This window comes from Caenorhabditis briggsae (assembly GCF_000004555.2).
Source record: "Caenorhabditis briggsae complete genome, chrV, whole genome shotgun sequence".
Lineage (NCBI taxonomy): Eukaryota > Metazoa > Nematoda > Chromadorea > Rhabditida > Rhabditidae > Caenorhabditis > Caenorhabditis briggsae.
Window position 1 is genome coordinate 12,195,562 of NC_013488.2, and position 22,016 is coordinate 12,217,577.

Sequence of the window (22,016 nt, forward strand, 5' to 3'; positions counted from 1 at the left end):
AAAAATCAGATGAGTCATTTAGAAGCACCTTTTTGAGCGACGACCGTTTTGTTGCATTATCAAATAAAAACGGTGGGTTTTTCTTTTTATTACACTCGGAGCATTTCGACACGAGATAGTAAAATCAGCACCACTCTCGACAGAAACTATCAATTTGGCAATTCTTCTATCTTGAACTGCATTTTGAGAACAGTTTCCGCATTTTGAGGTCTGAAAATCAAATTTCTGTAACCCACAATTCTTTTTTTGGGTTAAATCTCTTCAGACTTTAGACACTTCCGATTCGTTGTTTATTCCAATAAGTAACACTTTCATCACTAAAATGTGTCTTTCTTCAATATCACAACACCTAGCACTTTAGTGATAGATGAACACTCTTCTCCAAGCTTTTCCCGCACGTCCAACTCCATTAAATCGGTATATTATCCCATCGTTTCCACCGTGTTCACATTCACATTTATTGTTCGTTTCCTGTTGCAAGAAAACCAATAAATTCAACGGATTGACTGGAGAGCCATGTGTTGCTGTTCGACATTCGTCCGGTCATTCGCAACCTTTTTGTTCGATTCTAGAATCGTTTTTTCTTCAATAGAACTACTTTTTTTGATATTTCGAAATATAATATAGCTGTTGGTCCACATTCGATTTTTCCACATCGAGTTCGTAGGATACACTGGTTCAGAGTGTACATGGGATCCTGGTATGTATGGAGTTTTAACCAAATTCTAAAAATTTGAACAAAAAGCGAGATAGTCTGTTAAAATAGTTTTTTTTAAATTTTTCGTCCTACGACATGTACCACAAAAATGCATGTACCCTTGGAACCCTAAGAACTTGATGTATCTTTTTCGATGTACCCTTGGATGCGGCCGTCCATATTTTATTTTGCCAACATTCGATTTATCGAATTCTTCACACCTTTCCATATCATCTTTTCTCTCTGCTCATTATTCATAAAAACGTCTCTCCATCATAATTGTCTTCTCATTTTCCTCATTTTCATTTATTATTTTATCAGGTGTCGAAACGAAAAGAAAACTGTGTGAATGACATGGATAATCCATCATCATCAACGGGGCTTTTTCTTGTTTTCTCAATTGGCTCCTCAGTCTCTCTTCTCTCTTCTCCTACATTTTGAAAATCTCTCATCGGTATTATTGTTTATTAAGGCGGAAAGATTGCTTCTTCTGCGGGGGGCAAGATTTCGACCATCATCTCACACTCTCTATGTTTATCTTTTGATTTTGAACATTTTTCTGGAATGGGAGGCCATTCCCACCCTATTGAAATTTTTTTAGCTTCTCTTTATCCCAATTTTCTTGGTTTCCGGATTTTTTTGGAACCCAACTTTCTTTTTTCCCCTCACTGGTTTCACGAATTCCGATAACTTCGTTGGTCAACATAAATTTCTTTTTCATCAAATCAGCTGACTTTAAATTGTTGTTTATTTTGCGAGATACTTCATATTTTTAATCTAAAATTTGTGTATTCGTACATTTTCCATTTTCAGCCATGTCTGGCAGATTTATGTCTTCAAATAATTTCCTAAACAATTCAACGTATACACATTTTTTTCCAGATCCGTTTCTCATCCGTGATCATATTGCGCAGATGCGTAATTGATCGCCAACCCCCACCAACTACAGTATCCCACGACTGGATACAAACTTCTCTGATTTTCTTTTTTTTCCACAGTAACCCGAAAACAGGTTACGAATGGATGTAATGGACTCATTCTCGGAGGTCGAGGTGCCGGAGTCGAACGATGACGACTTTTTCAAGGTGAGTACTTACTCTTTATTTAAAATTTTTTTAAATCCCAAAATCAAAATATTTGATTTTCGAAAGGGCAAAAATGCTTGAGCATTTTCTCGCGCTCAGTTGTTTGCAAAAAGCTGTCAAAAGCGAGATGCCGAATTTTCAATCTTCGAGCATAAAATCCGAAATTCCATCCCTTTGGAACGCATGAAAGTTTCTGTTGGCATCGTTCCAACTTTTTTTATCGTCTCTCCACCATCCCCGATTTGTTTTTTCTTCTCCTCTTCTCCCTCTTTCGAACCGTCGACCTTGTCGCCGGGTGCTTCAAAGATTTATAACTGACTAGTGAGGAGTTTGTGTCGCACATTCAAATTCCGCGTCGTTTCATTCTCTTATCGAATGTTTTGATCTGACTGAAGACGATCCTTTCTTAACGCAAATTAGATTGGAAACTGTGGTTAAAACGAGAAAAATGAGGAAGAATAGAGAAGAAGAGAAGGGGGAGAAAGTGTAAAACTGTGAAACTGTTTACGAGAAAGAATAATATAGTGGAAATTCAGTAATCGAGATGGAAATGGGAAAAAGAAGGGGTCGGTGAAAAATTGGATTTTAGACAAACGTCCAGAGGCAAAATACCGTATGCACTTTAATGAAGGGCCACTTAAACCGTCAACTTTGAGCCTTTGAGTGTATCTCAGTTCTTGTGAAAGATTTTTAAAAGTTGTCAACTGATAAATCACTGGGGATATTATGAGACATAATTTATCAGTTGACAAACATTTGATATCATCTCCGGGAACTGAGATAAATGAGCTCAAAGTTGACGGTTAGGCACCTCATCTTTCGATTCAAATTTAAAATCATTTTTCAAGCTTTTGGATAATCATGCGAAATCTACAAACACCATATACAGTATTGTTGTTTTTCCATCATGTTTTGCGGTAACTATTCCTTTTCTGAATCCGAGCCAACTCAATATTTGCTGACTGACACCTTCCTCTTTTTTGTCTTTTCTAACAATACGGACCCATTCATTGACTGTCAATCTCTTCTTGTCTCCTATTCTCACATTCACCCGTGCGAAACTACTACTCCTTATTTGGCAAAAGCTGTGAGTAAGAGAAGAAGAATTGACTCCAAGAGTGCCCAATACCATAAGTGTTTCCCGAGGTGCGCATCTCGGCAGTGAAGAGCAACTTGCAAAACTTGTCGTTCGAGTGCAAGAAAATGAAGAACACTTCCTCTAATACATGTGACCCCAAATGACTCTATTATACTCTTTTCCTGAAAAAAAAACAAAGTTCATTTTACCTTGAAAGTAATCGGAATCGATTAACGTCTTCTTTCACTGATTCTTCTTTTTATGGCTAACTGCGCCGTCCGCAAGATCGAGAAATCGTAAATTGAGTTGAAATTACCGATTTTACAGTCTCACTGAAAAAGGTTTTTGGGTGGTAGTTTATTTGTTGTCAGGTCCGCCTGAGGGTCAGAAATAAACTAGTTTGAGTATATCTTTTTCAATTTTTAGAATAAAATTCATAATTTGTAATTTCCTGAAGCCGTAGAATCAATTTTTGGCAGTCTTTTAGAAAATCAATAAAAGTAAAACCAATTTTTACTCAACTTCAAAAGTGCATCCCACATAAAACCTACTCCAGAATTTCCAAAAAAAAACATACAGCTGTGTTTAATTCTTCAACACCTGCATTCCGTGTCATGACACTCTTCCATTTTTGTTTCCATCTGAATCCAGCTGTTCATCTTTCATTGCCACCCATAATCATTTTTCTCCTTTCAGGTCATCGAATCGTCGGGAGAAGAAGTGGACATTTTTCTGGAAAACTGCTCCTCTCTCTACAATTTAATCCTCGATTCGTTGCACAATCTCACCTCAAAAGTAAGTATTTTATTTGTTCATTTGTTATCCCTCTCAAGTTTCTTGGTTGCCATGGATTTGAAAACGACACCAAGGGAAATTAGGTCGACACCCAGGCGGCCAGTGGGCTCTCTTTTTTTTTTCCCAGTTTCCTTCTATTTTCTTTCTTCCCAGCTTTGGTTAACTTTCCTTGGTTTTCCAATAGCTTAGAACTCATTGAAGTCAGTTGTTCGTTGGTGGAGAAATGTTTAGGGGTCATCAATTATCAAAAAGAGAAACGTTTAGTTGCCTGTCAATTACAAGATATTGGTACGAAAATATTACGGCAAGCTTCGACAAGAGACGGATAACAGAAAACATTGACAAGCTCAAAACACGCTTGCCATTATTTCCTAAACCTGCAGACTGAAGGGTTTATAAACATTTGCAGAGAGATTCGTCTCACTTTTTCGAATTTTCAATAAATCACGAATCCAATCACCTATCATTCATTCTATTGATAGAGTTTCACTGCTCTTTTTTCAAATGAGATAATAGATGACCACTGCTACTTTTTTCCTGTGTCTCGTACTCTCACCCAATCTCTAACGACTACTCGACTCAATTTTTGTGGCAATTGCCGTGAGTTTCGAAGGTCACCCATTAATCAAATGTAGTTGGTTGTGAGGGTTGTGCAATCCAGGGAAGATCCTCCCAGACGATGATTTGCGTTTGTTTTTCTTCGTCAGCCATCAACTAGCGGCTCACTTTTGACCCGCAGTTCAATTCAATTAGCCTCACTAAACTATTATTATTCCAAAATATCAAATAACACAGAAAGTGACCCACCCCGGCGTGGGGGCGCGATCTTCCTGCCGTTCCATTTGAAATTGGAGATCTTTTGGAAAAGAAGAAGAAGACTTACCATCAGTTATTGTTAGGAATTCACAAAGTTTAGGGAAATTTTACACTTCTGAGGGATGGAGGAGTTCTAGAATAGTTTCATTCTGGTTCGGAGAGGGTCAATAATTTCAGCTTTTGGTATTCTGGGGGTTTGAATGACTTTATATAAATATAGCTGATTGAATGACATTTCGACTTCTTTTCAAAAAAAAGTTGAGCAAGAATCGTAGCTGTCCACAGAATATTCCCAGTGGACGTTATTTTATGATTGGTCAGTGTTTGTTAGAGTTGGTCTATTCTGCTTCCATATTCGAACGCAGTCTCCCATCTTAAAGTGTAACATAATCCCGAGCAGAGGCTGAACAGATTGAGCAGATCATTTGTTTTGTTTCAAATGTGTAGACCGGTTGGTTTCTTTTATTCCAATTCGGATTTGGTAAATTTCAAACTTGTCAAGCCGGGCCAGGTCAAAATCAACAATTGACCGGCGCGGCCCTGGCGGCTCGGGTCAGATTCTGAAATTTCAAATTGAATTTTTTTGAAATTTTCAAGAAATCGGCTACCCGTTCCGACCGGCCAGGTCGGGCCTCGAGAATTTTTTTCGACCCGGTTCTGACCCGAAACTTGATAAATATGGTAAATTTGCATTCCAGAGCTGTCTGGTCATTGATGCTCAGTGCTCAGACATTGAACCGTGCTCTATCCAAGCTTCCGAAATTCCTTCTGTATTACACAACAACATGTTCGATCATACACGCGTGAACAAGAAGAAGATGAGTAACAGAGAGACAGTGTCTTCCCATGTTTGCGGATTGTTAGTTATACCACTCCTTTCGCGAGAGCATGCTTAGCGACAGGAGCAGTACACTTCACGCACTCGATCTCCCTTACCCATCCACTCCACTGTACTCTTCTTTTTGGCAAAAACAAGGAATTGTTTTACCTAGGATCTTTTCAGAGCTTACTCTGTCGGTATTTTATGACATTACGTTTTCGTGTTCTGTCTCAAATCTCGTATTTAACGTTCCAACACATGCTCACTTTTATTTCTCTCCATCTGTGATGTTGTTGCACATTGATTTCATCCTCTGATATTCATTAGAAGAATCCATCCCAAAACCTGTCACCAATATCATCGCGCTTCTCTCCTAATCTAAATTAATGAGTTTTGGTCGGAGGTTTCCAAAAAGTGTGTAACAAAAATAATGAGCTGAGTAATCTTTATCAACGGTTAAATCGAACCACTCACCGCCATTCATCTTCCCCTGAATTCTCTTCTTTGATTCTTCTATCCCATTCCTTCAATTCTGCCAGAGGTGGCTGCTGTGGACTTTTTGGATTTCTTTGTCACTAACATGTCACATTAGGTATTCATTAGCAAAACGAGACGATACGCAGTCCGTTGGTCTGTTGGACATCGAGTTGACAATATGTGTATCAATTGTATTGTTTCCTGACTCATTCTTCCGTGCCTTTTTCCCTGTACTCTTCGTACATATTCCAAGTTTTGCTAAGACTCATTTATTCCTTCGTTCCCATTTTAGGTTGGCTGAATGGTTCTATAATTGACTCAAATGATACTCTCTGTTATCAGTTTAGGCAAATAGTGTTTGTTTTGGAATGACCTCCATTGTAAGCGTGCTGTCTTCGCGTTAGGACTTTCTAGCTTTTCCGGCAATAAACAGAAAGGTTCTAATAGCTGAAATTCAATAATTCGCATAGTTGAAGTTCAGTAATTCTTACAGCCAAAATTCAATTAATATTACAGCTGAAATTCAAGATTTCGGTCTTTCAATCTTTAATTTTAAATTGGACCTTTTCTTTTTGATCCCATCTCATTTCTTCATTAATTTGGACAGCTACTCTCATCACAGCACTACAAAGAATGCATTTTTATCGTGGTATGATGAGATTCTGCACATCTGGAGCACACATACAAACACAAATGACGGGCGACCACCCGATGGTGTCCTGCGCGGAAATTGCACCGGTCTGAAGGGGTTAATAGCCCCTTTTCTCTCACAGACAACACATGTGCATACTTTTTGGTATTTCCACTACATTGTTTCCTTTTTGTTCCTGGTTTAATGTATCAGAGGTAGTTTTTTGGATAACTAACAAGAAGAGTTATGGCCTAGTACAGATTAGATTGTATACCCATATAATAAATAAACATAACTTCTAAAGCCACAAATCCAAATCCGACAGCCGTCCCAACATTTTCTTTTCTTCTCGATTTGTGTATGCCAATCGGCACATGTATAATGTGATTAGAATCGAGAAGAAATCGTCAAACAAACTGGGCATATTCCTTTTCGGGTTTTTGAACGGATCTGGATGTAGAAGTTGAGAATATTTGACCCGGATCGTTTTATTTATACGCCTATCTTGCCAGTAGGACCTTCTTCTTCGGCAGTGTATGGCATTACGCAATATTGGCCACCATTTGGTGCATCGACCTCCTCACATTGTTATACTACATCATTTGGGCGACTGTTGCTTTAGTATGACCTGGTTTGTAGTTTTTTTTGTATTTAGGATGTTTTCCGTCCTGATAACTCGCTTTGAATTTTTTTTAAGCGCAGAAAAACGGTTTTTACAAAAGTTAATACTTACCTGATTTTGAAATCCAATTATTACTATCAAACATAAGTTCTCCGATTTTCTGAAGGATGCCCAGACCGTCAAATTTTTTATGTCAACCTCCATGATTTTTGATTTGAAAGTGTCACTCAATCAAAAAAAAAAGATAGATTTCACAGTTTTTTGTACTAATCGAATTAGCAATTTGGGTTGATCTTGATGCATGCTTGTCACCTATTAGAAAAGAGAAACAAATCGAGCCACTGATAGCCATCATCGGGAATTACGGGGATGCCGTGTCTTCAGATGCGAGAACGTATTCATTTATCATCGAGATTATATTCGTCTTCTACTTTTCTGACGTCTTCCTCGTTCCTCCTTTTCTGGAGATCGAGACAGACGATAAACCATAATGAAAAGAATAGATGAGAAAGCTCATTAGGTATTATGATGCATTTTATTGTTTGTGGGAAATTGGGGCAAGGATTCCCAAGATGAGCCCCCAACGCCTTCAAATGTTGGAGGATTAATTAGGAGCACAAAAGAAGTGGAAAGGGCCCACTTGAGCATTTTAGGAACGTCGTTTGAACTCTTCTTTTTGTATTCATGCCGCTTCTTTTTCTCCACTTCTTATTCTTCCTCTTATTTGTCGTCATCTTCCTTAGGCTTCTTCCAAATCGAAAACGATTCTCCATAGTTGAATGAGTCGTATGAATTGAAATCTCACCTTCCACCCGATTTGTGTGATTCGATTTCTTTTTAATTCCTAATCCGTAACACACTTGATTTGCAACATTTTCTCTCTTTTTTCTACTTTTAATTTCTCCACTTTTTTCAGGCAATATCATGTGAATGTCTCGACGAAATGACAACTTCACTTGAAAAATCGGCAAAGAAAATTCTGGCTGAACGGCCGGAGGCCGAGAATTCGGTGAGTTACTTGAACAACAATGTGTTTTCTTAAATTGTAGTTATGAAATAGTCTTTTCAAAAGAGCGAATGAAATAAAAAAATCTATTATAATTAAGTACAACCCATTCATCTCCACAACTTTCAGGTTCTTCTTCGACTCAACACAATATGCTGTGCCATGGAACAACTGCGTGTTCAGAATCACGCAAAACTAATGAGTGGTGCAGATTCTGACACATCCAGTGAGTCTTCTTCTATCCTCGTTTTTTATCCATCTCTTACAATCAAACCTGTGCAGACACACCTTTGTTAAGCCAGGTGTCCGTGCAACGGCCACTTTTTTGCCCGTTCGTGTTCTTATCGGAAATGCCGCAAATCACCAATTTTTTTGAATTCTACATACTTCCGGCATTTTTTTTTCAAGATCCTGAATTCAATGATTACAGGCTCAGCACGCAGTTCTACGTCATCATCGACGGGCGAAATGCGATCATGGTTGCACGAGGTCGAAAGAAGACTCGAAATTAATGAGAAACGGATTCGAGTTGAGCCAAATTTGACAGTGTTGCTCTCTGATCAACAGGTTAGTTGGTTTATGGTTAAAGGGCCTGTAGCGGAAAAAAACATTGATAGATTCTCAAAAAGAAAGAAAACCCCTTGATGAGATCAAGCCTCCCTGAAACGAATGTCTGCAAAATCCTTCAGATTTCTGGAATATGTAAAAGTTGGTTTTTGAATTTTATTCGAGCTTTAAATTCGAAAAAGCGAAAGTATTTCCCACATCCAGATTTTGATTTTATCGTTTCTAGAAGATTATATTTGTCATAGACTATAATTATTTCAGAGGAAGTATACCGTATTTCCCACCGAAACTGCCAACTTTGAGCTTAAATTATCTCGATGTCTGTGAAAGATAACAAAAATTTGTCAACTGATAAATTATGTATCAAAATATTACCAATATTTTATCAGTTGACAAACTTTTTATATCTCTCATAGGAATCGAGATAATTGAGCTCAATGTTAGCACCTAAAGTTGGAATACGGTTACTCAACTTACTATTGGTTTTCTCAACTGTACTCATACTTAAAAACTTTTACATTGACGGATTAAATACTTTCGAGACGTATTTGGTAAACAAAATGGTCAAAAATTTATTGTTCCACAAGCCAAAGTTCATATTCTTCTCTCTATTTCCTCATGTTGTAGTGGCCATCGTTGAATTTTTTATATCTCACTCCTCGAAACTTTTCCTTCAACTTGTTGCTCTTCCATTGTTCTTTCCTCACTTCTCTTTTAGAACTTTTTCCAGTAGTCGTTGAATTATTTTCAACGTCCACCACGAAATTCTCATTGTCAATTCTTTTTCTTGTCTTTTTTCCTTCTCTCCATATATCCATCAATTTTGCATCAAGAGTGACCAGTTGCTCTTTTTCCTTCTTTTCCATGTCGCCGTGCATTTTCAGATGACGGATTGCCGACATGAGACGGGCGGTCCCAAGTCCATTTGACATCCTTGAGAACATTCTTCTTCTACATTCTTTTTTCTTCTTCCCAACCGACCGCTCCTCTCGTATTCCCAAAAAGAAGGACGCGGCGGCGGCCAGGTGCAGATTGAAAGGGTCCGTTGCGTGTCGCTCAGCCATTCCACGCACTTTTGTCTTGTTTGTTGCCTCTCGGCCTTCTCTCCGCTCATTTTACTATACCCCTGAACAACAATTAACACTTTTTCTTCGTCTTCTCATTCAACCGAAAACCACGCACTCTTTCATCATCCTCAATCCTCCTCCGGTAATTTTGTCTCCGGTTTTTCTTCGTCCGTGAATATCACATTTCCACGTACTTGCCTTTCAGTACAGTCTTCTTCTTCCGCGCATATTATCTCCTCTTGTAGATATCCTCGTCCCGATACAATAATGTTTATATATCAATCAAATACTCTTGAAGATTGACAACTCTGCACTCTCTATTAATTCCGTGCTTTTCTTCTTGTATATACAAAAGGTTGTACTGTGCAGTGACACGGAGAAGAAAACCCCCTCATCTGTCTTCATCAGTCAAAAGAATTGCCAAGTTTTATTGTAGAGTTTAATGTTTTTAGAAGGAAGTTGTTCACATTGTTTTGACAGAATTAGATCGATTCAAAAAACTTCATTGAATCATGAAAACTAAAAACCTAGAAAACACATAAGAGTCGTTCATAGGTTCCTATTAATTCCTTTTCTCGATCTGGTTCCTAAAAAGCCAGAAACCACAACTAGAATTTTTCATCTCCTTTCCTGGACCTCAAGATCCCAAATAAAAAACAAAAGGAAGTCAAGTCTTTCCGCTTCCCACTTTTCTCCTCGAACGAGCATTGCTCTGTGCACCCGAATAAAAACTATGTCTCTATTATTTCCTCCACCAATTTTTTCAATTGTTTCTTCATCGTTCTTTCCCGAGACTTGTCGTCCGGATTGTTATGTAATTCATCCTGCGAATGACAACGGCAATAATGCCGCAGATCGTATTATTTCTTCACTCGTCTCCCATCTCTCCTTCCGTATTACAAGAAGATGCGCACACTGTTTATTTTTGGAATTATATAATCTACCGCCCTCCCTCTCACATCATCTTCTTTTGTTACAAATTGTCTTGTTTTCGCCTTTGCTCAGAACTTTTAATTTTTATAGCGAGAGTGGCAGAGCTAGTAATATTTTATAGTAACCCCTGTTGGTCAAATTATGCTTCTACAACTAGCCGTTGGTACCGTTCTTTCTCCAATAGAAGCCCACTCTAAACGTGCACTTTGAGCTGAATTATCTCAGTTCCTATTCAAAATATCGAAAAATAGTAAATTAAGAAAATTTTTCTCATAATATCGCCAACTATCAGTTGATACATTTTTGATATCTTTTAAAGGAACTCAGATAACTGAGCTCAAGATGCAAGTATAGGGTGAACTTCTATCAGAGAAAATACGGTATTTGAAAAACGTGAAACTTTATTTCAATGGTGTCAAGAAGAGTTTTATAAATAATCTTGAATTTATCTTTCAACTGTATCCAGCAGTTGGCTTCCCGATTTCGCAGTTATGATTTATTTTCCGCATCCGCAGTTCTATTTGTATTCGATATGTCATCCATCCCTTACCTCACATTTTTCGACTCCTCACCGAGCGACCACAATTCGCAGTTTCGCACTTTTTAGTGTCCGCCATCACCTCGATCATTTCTTTGTGTTCGAAACGAACGTTTATATTTCTATTCTACTCATTGGTTACTTCTTCTCCGTTCCGTTTTCTTTTCCGCAATATTTTTATTACTATTTCTTTTCTTCTATCTGTCTTGAGTCGGATATTCTACTAATCCACAATAATCTATCATGTACAAATCTGGAGAAGTTTCAGAAATCTTCTAGGTCCCTGAATATTTGTAAAAATCATCCGGTAGTCATAGGCTCGAACAGCACACTTCAAAAGAAAAGAAGTGATGCGCAAAAAACCGTTCAATTGGCATAACCACTTGAGTTTCGTTTCCTTTTTCTTTTCCGATTCTTGGTGATTCGAAAGTCTACTACCCGGTTCTGACCGATCCTGTTGAGATTTTACTGCTCGTTTCTTTCACCTCACGTCTTCTCCAATTTTTACAACTTCCATCTGGTTCTTTATATCTTCATTATCCAATGGATCTCAGAATTCGAAAAAAAGAAATCAAACTTTTTGAAGTTCTGAATCAGAAGTTCTGATGAAATCAAATTCAAATCACTTTTTTGGCGTCATCGTTCTCTTTCGTCTCCTCTTTTCTCTATAGTTGTCACCGAATGCACTTTTTCTCTATCTTCTAATTGTTCAACTCATTTCATTTCCACCTTCCTGCTAAACTGAATTCTTATCGAATGTGAGAAGAACGATAAGAGTTAGAAGACTGTTTCAGTTGTAAAAGAACACTCGTTTTAATGTTTCGAATTTATTGTCATGTTTCGTTCGATCTACACCATGTCATCAAGTGAAAGTGAGAGAATTACCTATTTGATTGTGTTGTTTAAAATAGAGAGAACACCCCCAAAATAACTGAAAACAAAGAGATTTTCTATTTCATCGATTTCGAGTTTTTGATCTGATTTTTTTACATCTTCAACTTCAAAAAACTACTGTAAACATTCTAATAGAAGGCCACCCGAGCCGCCAACTTTGAGCCCATATGTCTCGTTTTCTGTAAAAGATATCAAAAAGTGATTAACTAATAAAAACTTTTTGATATTGTGGTAAAAGTTTTGTCAGTTAACTACTTTTTCATATCTTGTAAAGGAACCAAGATAAAGTTGCTCAAAGTTAGTGTCTTGAATGACCTTCTATTATAGTGTACGGTATTTAGTCAGGTCTAAACTGTCCTTCTAAAATATCTTGTCTTTTTTTACCTAGTCACCTCATTTTACGCCAATTTCATCTCCCAATTTTCTTTCACATTCCCCACATATTTCAAACCAATTGGATGTTCGCTTCGACAACTTTTACCTTGAAATTTGCGCGAAATGTCTTTTTGGGTGGCCAATTATAAAGGGTCTTCCGGTGGTACCCTCTTTCTCTCTCGTAGAGTTTCCAATGTTTTACATGAGAATCGATCAATGGTTTTTTTTGGACAGTTGTGTCTTAATCTAATTAGTGAGGAAAAACATGTAGTTAGAATCGTTTTCCAGGCTCTCCAACTTGAAATTCAACACGAAGGTCAACTACTGGTGAATCGACTTAATAGACAACTCAAGTAAGATATCCGATTTATTGGATCTAAAAATGAATTCCGGTGATTTCAGAGACGATCACGATACGGACTCGATAGAAGAGGAAAGACGAAAGACGTGCGTCGATGCAATTCGAAAACGGTGGCATACGATATATCTGAACAGTTTGTCACTGGTTTGTCGAATTGAAGAGCTTATCAACCATCAGGTGAGTAAAAGCAAGATGCTGAACCAGTTCGAATTTTCATTTTGAATCTGCATTACCCCAATAAATTTTATACTCATTCTCAGGAAAAAAAAACTAATTGGCCTTATAGTATAGAACGGGTTGACCAATTAATTTGAGGCGTTTCCCTAGTAAGAACCGCCCTTCTCCCTTATTTTCCCCATATTTTCTCAAATGGATTCCCTATTTTTTTCCCTAAAAGTGTAACAGATTGAGTACTTCCTGCAGCACCTTAGCAAGCTTTTTTCTTATTTTTCTCATTATTGTTTGTAAACAGAGGGTGATATGTAGTGATAAATAGAAAACAACGTCGTTTGTTCTACGACACAGAAAAGAAAACAGATCCATTTCTTGAATCGTACAACAAGAGTGCTTTTGTGTGTCCATGTGAGAATCAAGAGAAAAAAAAAGTCGAGAATTGATTGCCGGTCGATCCATGAAACCCATTTCGACTATATACTTCTTTTGAAAGTGAAACAGTTATTTTTCTTCTCCTTCTTTCGTTGTTCACGGAAAACGGCGTTTTTCGTTTCTAGACCTAGGAATGGCTTTGTGTGTCAGTCATTCAACAGTTTCACTGACTGAATTATGCAAATCAAGTCATTTTTTTCACTAGATTTCCATTTTTTCGGACAGTAGTAGTAACCGTTTCATAGTAGGTGGTTATACTTGTTTTAGTTGGCACCTAGTTGGCAAAAGACTCAATAGATTTAGTCAACTGTATGGTGTAGCTTTTAATAAGTTTCTAGTTTAAAATAGATTTTTCAGAACAATTACACTTCTAAATTTTTGGTTGAAACGTATAGAAACTAGAAAAAATCGGAAAAAGTTAGATTTTGTAAATTCTGCAAAAAAAAATTGAAAATATGTTTTCTTCGTTTTTCTATTTTTGGGAATTTGCTAAATCTAAACATTGGAATTTTTTGAATGAAAATTCCTGAAGTTTCCTGTATTATTTCGATTTTTATAATTTTAATTTTTATGATTTTAACATTTTAACTTTAAATAACTCAAATTAAGATTGACATAGATTTGAAAATTGATACGTTGGGAGGTTGTAAGACCTTTTCTTTTCTCATCCTATATTTCAATATCATATTTGACATATGAATTCGGTGCCACCAACAGCTGTGATTCTTTTCCTGCCCGGTGCCTTCTTCTTCTTCCTCACCTCCACGAGGGCTGCCAGTCATCTCGTTATTATTCGCACTTTTTGTCACTCATTATTATATATACTTCTTTCTCTGAGATGAGACCTTCCTCAGCTTTTTCTTCTTTCCATAGAATAATTCTGCATTGTTTATGAAAATGCATATTGCACCTGTAAATGGTTAACCAATATTAATTATAGGTTTAGGACACATACTCTCTCCTTCTGCTCAATTGGGGAAAAGAATCAGGCGTCTAGATATGAATTAATCGCGCCCAAATGAACCCCATGAGTTTGTCCATTTCGACTCATTTCGTTTGTTTACCCGAAATGGGCATCCGTGTGTCTTTTGGCGGTTCTTGGGATATTAGAACACTTGCCGCCAATACGTTCATTCTGACTGTCATAATAATTGGTACACCCCATATTATACAGAATTGCTAATTAGTGAGAAGTCTCAATGGTCGAAACGAATAGTTTAGTAGTAGTCCATTTAATCTTCCCCACATCCCACCAATCAAATAGCAATAAATCTTGCGGAACAAGCCTCATCTGCCAGATTTCTTCTCCCGAATCATTTTATCATTTCTTCTGATGTAATTAGGCTTGATGGTGGTGGTAGCGCTGGTGGTGGTCCTGAGAAACGGCGGTTGTGTAACCGAGTGTAAGAGTGCTTGGAAAAGTGTTTGCATGCCGATTCTTTCCCTTTACTTCACACGTTCCTCTTCCGCAGAGTTTCCAATTTCAATTGTGAAAGTGGATGAATTGGAAGAAGAACTTTTTCATTTAGTTGAGAGTTCGGAAAGAGTTTCATGTTCCTTTAGATGTTCCTATTCTACACCGCGACCTTCTAGTTCCGTTCCCTCTTGGTCTCTCTTTTTTTTTCAATAATCGGTATTGTGCTCCACCAAACAGAACAGTGCCTCGATGTTTGGTGCTGATTCATTTGCGGCGCTTTTGGTCCAAACAAGGCTCTCTGTCATATTCCTGTCACACCAACAACCGCATCCTATTTTTGGCGTTGAGAAAAACGCATTCACATTGTCCCGACTATTTTATTTTTACCATTACCCATCCAAAACTTCTTAACCTTTGCCGCCGTCATTTTCTCCTCTCAAAAAAATGTTTCGTTGTTTGCGCCTGGTATTAACTATCGTTTTTTTTTGCATAGTCTTCAGCTTACTACAACAAGAAAAGACACGCGTATCAAGTATAATACATGCATTCAAATAGTAAACTCAGTTTCTAGTTTTCCTGCTGCTTGATTTCTTTTGTTTTAACTTTCTCATTTCTGAAAAATATCAGTATACTGTAAAACCTTGGGCCTCCAGACTGTCAAGTTTGAGCTAAATTATCTAGGCTCCTATGCAAAATAACAAGAATGTGTCAATTGATAAACATTTCATCAGTAGACAACTTTTTCATATCTTTGATAGGAATCAAGATGAATTAGCTCGTTTAAAAGTTAGGTTGCCATTCAATTACAAATTTTACGGTATTATTCTTGATGCTTTAGCATCAAATCGGCCCCAATTATTACATGGAACCTCCCCCAGAACATCCCCCGTAAACGGTGAAAGTGTGAAAGTACATTAGCCTCTCCCTTTTCTGTCCATTTTAGGTTGAGATATAGTTTGCACAGTTGCATGAATCTATGACACGCAAATAGTATCGTGACACACATTTGCGCATATGGGCTTCGCCAGTTCGTTCAGTCTGTTTGTTCGGCAAGTGCCTAGGTAAAATTACCTATGCATGTGTTCCGCGCATCTTCTCACGATCCATCCTTTTATATGATCTTTTTTATAATTTAGTTTTTAATTTTCAGCAAGCATCAGAAGATTCGGAAAGCGATCCAGATCTTGTCGGACCACCGATCAAGCGGGCTCGTACGCGAACCGGAGATCTGACAGCATCGGACACTGAAGAATCAGAAGACGAAGAACGACATAGTCACACAGAGACAGTGGTCACAGACGACGATAACGTGCTTCCATTTGCTGAGAGCGAATACGAAAGTATTATGGATGGAAGGTAAGATTCCCCAAAAATTATTTTTCATTGGCTAATTCTTTTCTTCTCTCCTTCAAATCTAGGTCCCCGAGAAGCACCCCCATATTCGATGCGCAATTAGAAACGCATCTTCTCCATCCCATTATGTTATTCAAAAGTCGTTTAATGGTAATAGCTTTGTGACAGTCAGGTGATGCTTCGCGGCTAGGGATTCTCCCGTTCTTCTCCGGAAAATAAATGTGTTTCTTTTCGGGTGTCTATCCTAGCCCTCAAGATTTTCATTCATTCAGTCCCGTTCCCTTCCCCCCAAAATCAATTCATAATTTTTCAGAGTAACTGTCGATTCGTGCACTTCTTCATCAGAAGACCAGATGGTTGAGCCAAAAAAATGGGAGAGTGTACAACAAGACGTTGGCTATTCAAGTGGAGAGAATTCGATACATGAAGCGTTGAACACATGTGCCGACCATTTGTAAGTGACCTCAAAAGTTTCAAAATTTTATCTGAAGGGCCTGGTACGGAAGACATCTGTGATAAGGTCACAATGAGGCAATCTAAAAAGTTTCGAGAAAAAGACAAATACAGAGTTGTAATATTCCTTCTAATAATCAAAATCTAATGAAATAAATCTAATCATAATTCTGTAGTCCCTGTTAACGTTAATTCCTTGATCTAGACTTTGTGTAAAACTGCTGGAGTACTGTATGTTTCAAGTTCAACTAGATCACGCCCTGACCCGCAGGCATTTGTGCATCTGTTAGAAGAAGACGGCAACATGTGTTTGTAAATTTTACGATTAGGGGCGGGTCAAGACAGACCGGCAGACACTTCCAGCCATTTGTTACATTACTTTATACTAACAGGATGCTTAGCAAGTTTATGCGGTAAGTATAAATTATTAGCTGATTTTGATACAATTTATGAGAAGAAATGTCTTCCAATTTCATTGCATTGTCTCCAAAACGAACGACCCAATTGAAATGGTTTCCCAACACCTTTTAAGATAAATGACCATCCATATTTCGCGCGCGCAAAACACGTCCAGTATCGCGAACAAAATAAATCAGTGGACATCCAGGGTGGACATGTCCTCCGTCTCCTATCGGACACAACCTTGAAAGTGATGAGTGGGGCTCCGAGGGGCGAGTGATACGTGATATCCTACTTCCGAATGTCTCACCCGCATACTCATCTCCTCATTGGCTTGTGCCGCCAAACAAACGCTCGGTTTCTTCAAAACGTCGATTTGCTTGTCCGCCGTGCCCTCTAACCGACAACTTTGAGATTTATTAGTTTCGGGTTACGTCGGGTCGAAAAAGCCTATTCTTGTCTTCTGGGACCTCCCTTGTGCCCTTTCCGGATGTCAAACTATCATTTATAACCTCACAACGTCTTGTTTATCCTGAAAGCAAAAACTAAGATCATTGAAAAAAACTACACTTCCGAACTTTCTGTAATCAATTCCTAGTTGTTTTGTATAAAGAAACTTGATACACATTCCTAGAAGCTCCCACTGAATCCAAACATTTTTTGCAGACTTCCTGAGACCAGTGACATGCGTCGAAAACGTATCGAATGCTCTCCAGTCAAAGCATTCTATCGAACTGTTCAGTTGGAGGATATGTCCGATTTGGAAGTCACCAAAGCCATCAACCACGATATCGATGAAGAACCAAACTTGTCTGATTCGATGTATGTCAATCACGATTCCACGTTCTTCACTAATCAAAACCTTCCAGAATACGGTAAGCATAATGTAATCTGTCTAATCCAAATAAAAACGCTTTTTTTCAGATGAAGTTATGGCTCTGATGGATAACGACGATCTTCCAATGGACATGTCAATGACTGAATCGTTCAACACGAAATGGCGAGAAATTCACGGACAGAAGAAGCCACTGAGACGTATGTCTCGTCCGAGTCGAGAACAAATGGATCTGATTGCCAAGGTTAGACCTAGATTCTATCAATTTTTTATACTGTCAACCTACTGGTGTGACGGAATGATGAATGGAAACGGAAGGGTTTCTGATGCCATCAGTCTCTATTAGAATTCTTTTTTTTTCGCCAGCCAAACAATTATCCTCTTTTTCCTAGTTACTAAAATGTTATCTGATATAGCTGAGCAGCAGGTGGGGGTAGTTGTAAATCAGCGTATCGTAAACCGTCTTTTGATTTATTACAGAGCTCGTGCGACGCTTCATCTGAGGACTCATCTGATGGGGAAAACCAAACAAATCTAGAAGATGAATCGGATATGATGAGTGTGTAAGTGATACTTGTAATCTATTGAGGAATCGTTAAAGTCGATTTTCTTAAAATTTTCTACTTTCAGATCATTCAACTCTGCTTCATTCGAAACTTCATCTCCACTGAAACGCCAGAGATCAACACGTGGACTCAAGAATGCCTCATTCCTCTACGACAGTCTGGAGATGGATGGATCGTTCTGTTCGACCCGTTCCGAGATGCTCCCACCTTGCAAGGCTCGATCATTGGCGCGTCGAAAGCTGCGAGTTCGTAGAATGCCACGTAGCATGAGTGATGGAGAGCAATTAGGAGTCGTTCCTAGCAAAGTAGAGGGAGTGATGACTCCAATGATTCGCGTCTCACCTCCATCCACTCCAGTTCGACGTCTTCTGAGAAAACTTGACGATCAAATCAGAAATCGTGATAGCGACACAGCTCCAGAACATAGTGATGCTGCACAGGCTTACGAGTGGGATGAGTATAATGTGAGTTTAATTTTCTGAAAAAATGTTAGAAGAGTTTAAGATAGTTAGAGTTTCATAGTGTTCCCTTCCTGACGCCTCTTCGATTTCTTACATCAGTCTGATAACGCTGATTGACATTAACAGCGCCGCGTTTCCCCTAATTTTTGCCGAATTATATTCCCCGTCTGTCTGATTTACAATCCAATTTGAAACTTTGTTCATACCCTTTTTATGCCTTCTCAGTCGTTTCCTTCTTCCCGTTGCTTTCAAAAAAAAAGAAAAATAGAGAAACAATTTTGTGCCGTGGCAACGGAAAAGCTCCGGCTGCCATGCTAGTACTAACAAAAAATGTTTCTATTGACACATATTTTTCGTTGTACGTTTAAAAGATTAGTATGTTTTGTGCATCACTCTTTCACGAAAGCGATGTCCAAAGAGAGAACTTTTCTTGTTTTTTTTTTGTTCCTAGAAAATATTGAAACTCTGAAGCTTCCGAATCTTTTCATAATTTTTCAAGGATTCTGTGTACTATTGCCAACTGTAAAGCATTGGTTTAGAAGCTTTTTTATGGATTAGAACCATCTTCAAAAATCGTTTTTACAGTTTGGTATTCACAAGTAATTTTTTCGCATCTTTTTGAATAGTGTTTTTAAAAACTGGTATCTATAGATTCATTCTGATTTGCAAATATGTGGCGGCAAAACGGCGGTGTCATTTTCAAAAAAAAAGTAGATCATCATCTCGCCTAGCAGAACAACAAACACCGAACGTTTCGGGAGGGTTCTCACTTTGGTCTTTTTTCTTTTCTCTTTCCCACACAGCTAATCTAGGAAGCCCCATTTGTCTTATTCACCCACTCGGTTCATTCTTGTGCAATAATCTGTTTTCGTGGAGACACACCAAGACTCGCGCATTCACCTCCCGAAGGCTCTAATTAAAGGTGAGGAGGTCGTTCTTCTTCTTCATCCTTCTCCAAATTCAATATGCCCATCCAGAAATCCCAGGTGGCTGAACAGGCGCATGCTGTTCATTGCCCCTCCTCCCCTTTTCAGGAACACATGAATAATAATAAGGGGACTGGACAACTGAGTGCATTGCATTTCACATTTCACCTTTTCCTCCTCCTCCCTTTCCTGTAAACATTATAACATTCATTTCCCATTTTTGCCCCGTTCCGCCATATATGCTTGCGCGGATGACACGAAAAACTGCGAAATTGATTGCTATTGCTACTCCAATAATTAGAAAACATTCGACGAACAGGGTACGGTACCTCTTCTAGGATTCTAAAACAAATCAATCTCAATCGCTTTCCGATTCAACTATTTCTATTTTCAGCCACCACAAAAAGACGACTCAACATCCGATCGTCACACTCCAACAATGACAGACATCTCTAACCAATTAATGAATATTGATGACGATTTTGCTGAGCACTTTGGAACTTCCAGTGCATATCGTCTGATTGAGGAGTCGAAATCTCACTTGAGAGTTGTTCAAAAGGCACTCGAAGAGAGTAATTCTGATATTCCACATCTTTCGAATTTCGAATTGATCGCTCGCTCGAACCTCCGTCAAGTCGATCAAGCACTTAAAATCCAAACCGGGTACCAGCCACATTTTTGGAGACGAGTACACTGCAAGAGCTCCGTAACGACTGGTCCACACTCTATGAATCGATTCGCAGTCCATTTGTTCGAATTATGCACCAAGTTAAAAAATTCGCAGCTACTCTTCAAGAAGTTTCATCGATGGCATCCCTTGGAGACGTTGATATTCGATCGAAAGAAGACGTTATGAAAGCGTTGGACGCTGTGACGGCAATCGAACGTCGTCTGAGCTGTGAAAGGCAGGAATTGCGGTGAGTCAGATTTATTGTTCTATTCTAGCGTATTGTGTGCATACAAAAGCCAGGAAAAACGAAAATGTTGCCATATTTAGTTTTTTTTCATCTTTAGATATTTTTATATTTTTGGATAGCCATGAACTTTTTCATTTTCAGTGACCTCCTTGCCTCTTCCACTTTCCGTGACGTTGCCAAAGATCTTTCCTGTGAGTTCGAGACAGTGTCAGAAGGATACGACGACGCTGTGGATAGAATCGGCAAAATGGCTCATTCGTTATCGCAAGTGAAAGGAGAATGGGATGCGTGGAACAGTCGCCAAAACGACATCAGAAGTGCAATGGTTCGCATTGAATCTCATCTTAAAGAAGGACAGATGGACAATAAAATGATTGCTGAGGAGATGGAATTGTGTCAGGAGAGAATGAATAGTCTGGAAACCATGTGCAATTATTTGACGGCTTCTTTGGGATCCATTCAAAATGAGACAAGCACACAGAATCTTCCAGACTTCAAAGCTGAGCTCTCGATTTATAGCAACGCTTTGGCTAGACTCAGGGACAGGTAAGCTATTAATTAATTGATTCTGAATCCATTTTCTTATGCTTTACAGATTCAACGACATGGTGCGGGTTCCATCTCCACCAGTTCAATTCCATCCACCAGAGCCACGCCCATCCAAGTCCATTGGAAGAAGCATGACCACTCAAACGGCTGAAACAGAAACTGAATCCGATGAACAGCCACTAACAGTCTCGGAGGCAATCTCTTCATCTCGTCTCATCAAATTCACGTTTGCTCTTTCCCTCCTCTCGGCTCTCGCCGCCATTTTCTACTACCACGTCTTCGGAAAACCATTCGGTCCCCATGTGACCTATGTGAATGGACCACCCCCAGTCTAAATCAGTATTTTTGAATCTTGACATCCCATTGTTTGTTGTTTTGTTGTAATCTCTCTCCCGGGTAGGCACCAAATTAAACCTGTAGACTTGATTTTTTTCTCCTTTTTGTTCCATCGACTTTTTCTAAAATCTAGAAATGTAGATTATAGAAACCCCCAAACACTCATCCATCTCTCACCTTTTTCTACTTCATCACTTAAACCCTACAAATTCTTTCAATTATCCGAAAATCTTCCAAACTTTCCCCCAAAAAAATCTCCGTGTTCAGGTATTTTGCCATTCAAAACTCTCTCTTTTTTCCTGTTTCTCTCCACTCATATTGATTGAATTGAGAATATTTATGTCTCATTTTTTTGTTCTTCCACACACACTTTAAAATCGGTGACTTTTCCTGTATATATGACTGACAAATGCGCTATCTATAATTCTCGGTCTAA

At 38.5% G+C, this 22,016-nt stretch overlaps 1 protein-coding gene across 1 annotated transcript; it reads left to right on the forward strand.

Moving 5' to 3' along the window:
* Positions 1 to 1,716: 1,716 nt before the first annotated feature.
* On the forward strand, positions 1,717 to 21,579 carry CBG18943 (the record flags this gene model as incomplete). Its single annotated transcript, XM_002637217.1, is given in 17 exon segments — positions 1,717 to 1,782; positions 3,557 to 3,655; positions 7,938 to 8,030; positions 8,157 to 8,253; positions 8,458 to 8,594; positions 12,690 to 12,754; positions 12,804 to 12,939; positions 15,936 to 16,141; positions 16,452 to 16,592; positions 17,657 to 17,865; positions 17,915 to 18,069; positions 18,306 to 18,388; positions 18,456 to 18,855; positions 20,173 to 20,451; positions 20,454 to 20,695; positions 20,837 to 21,241; positions 21,291 to 21,579. Coding segments are annotated over 17 exon segments (3,102 nt in total).
* Positions 21,580 to 22,016: the final 437 nt, after the last annotated feature.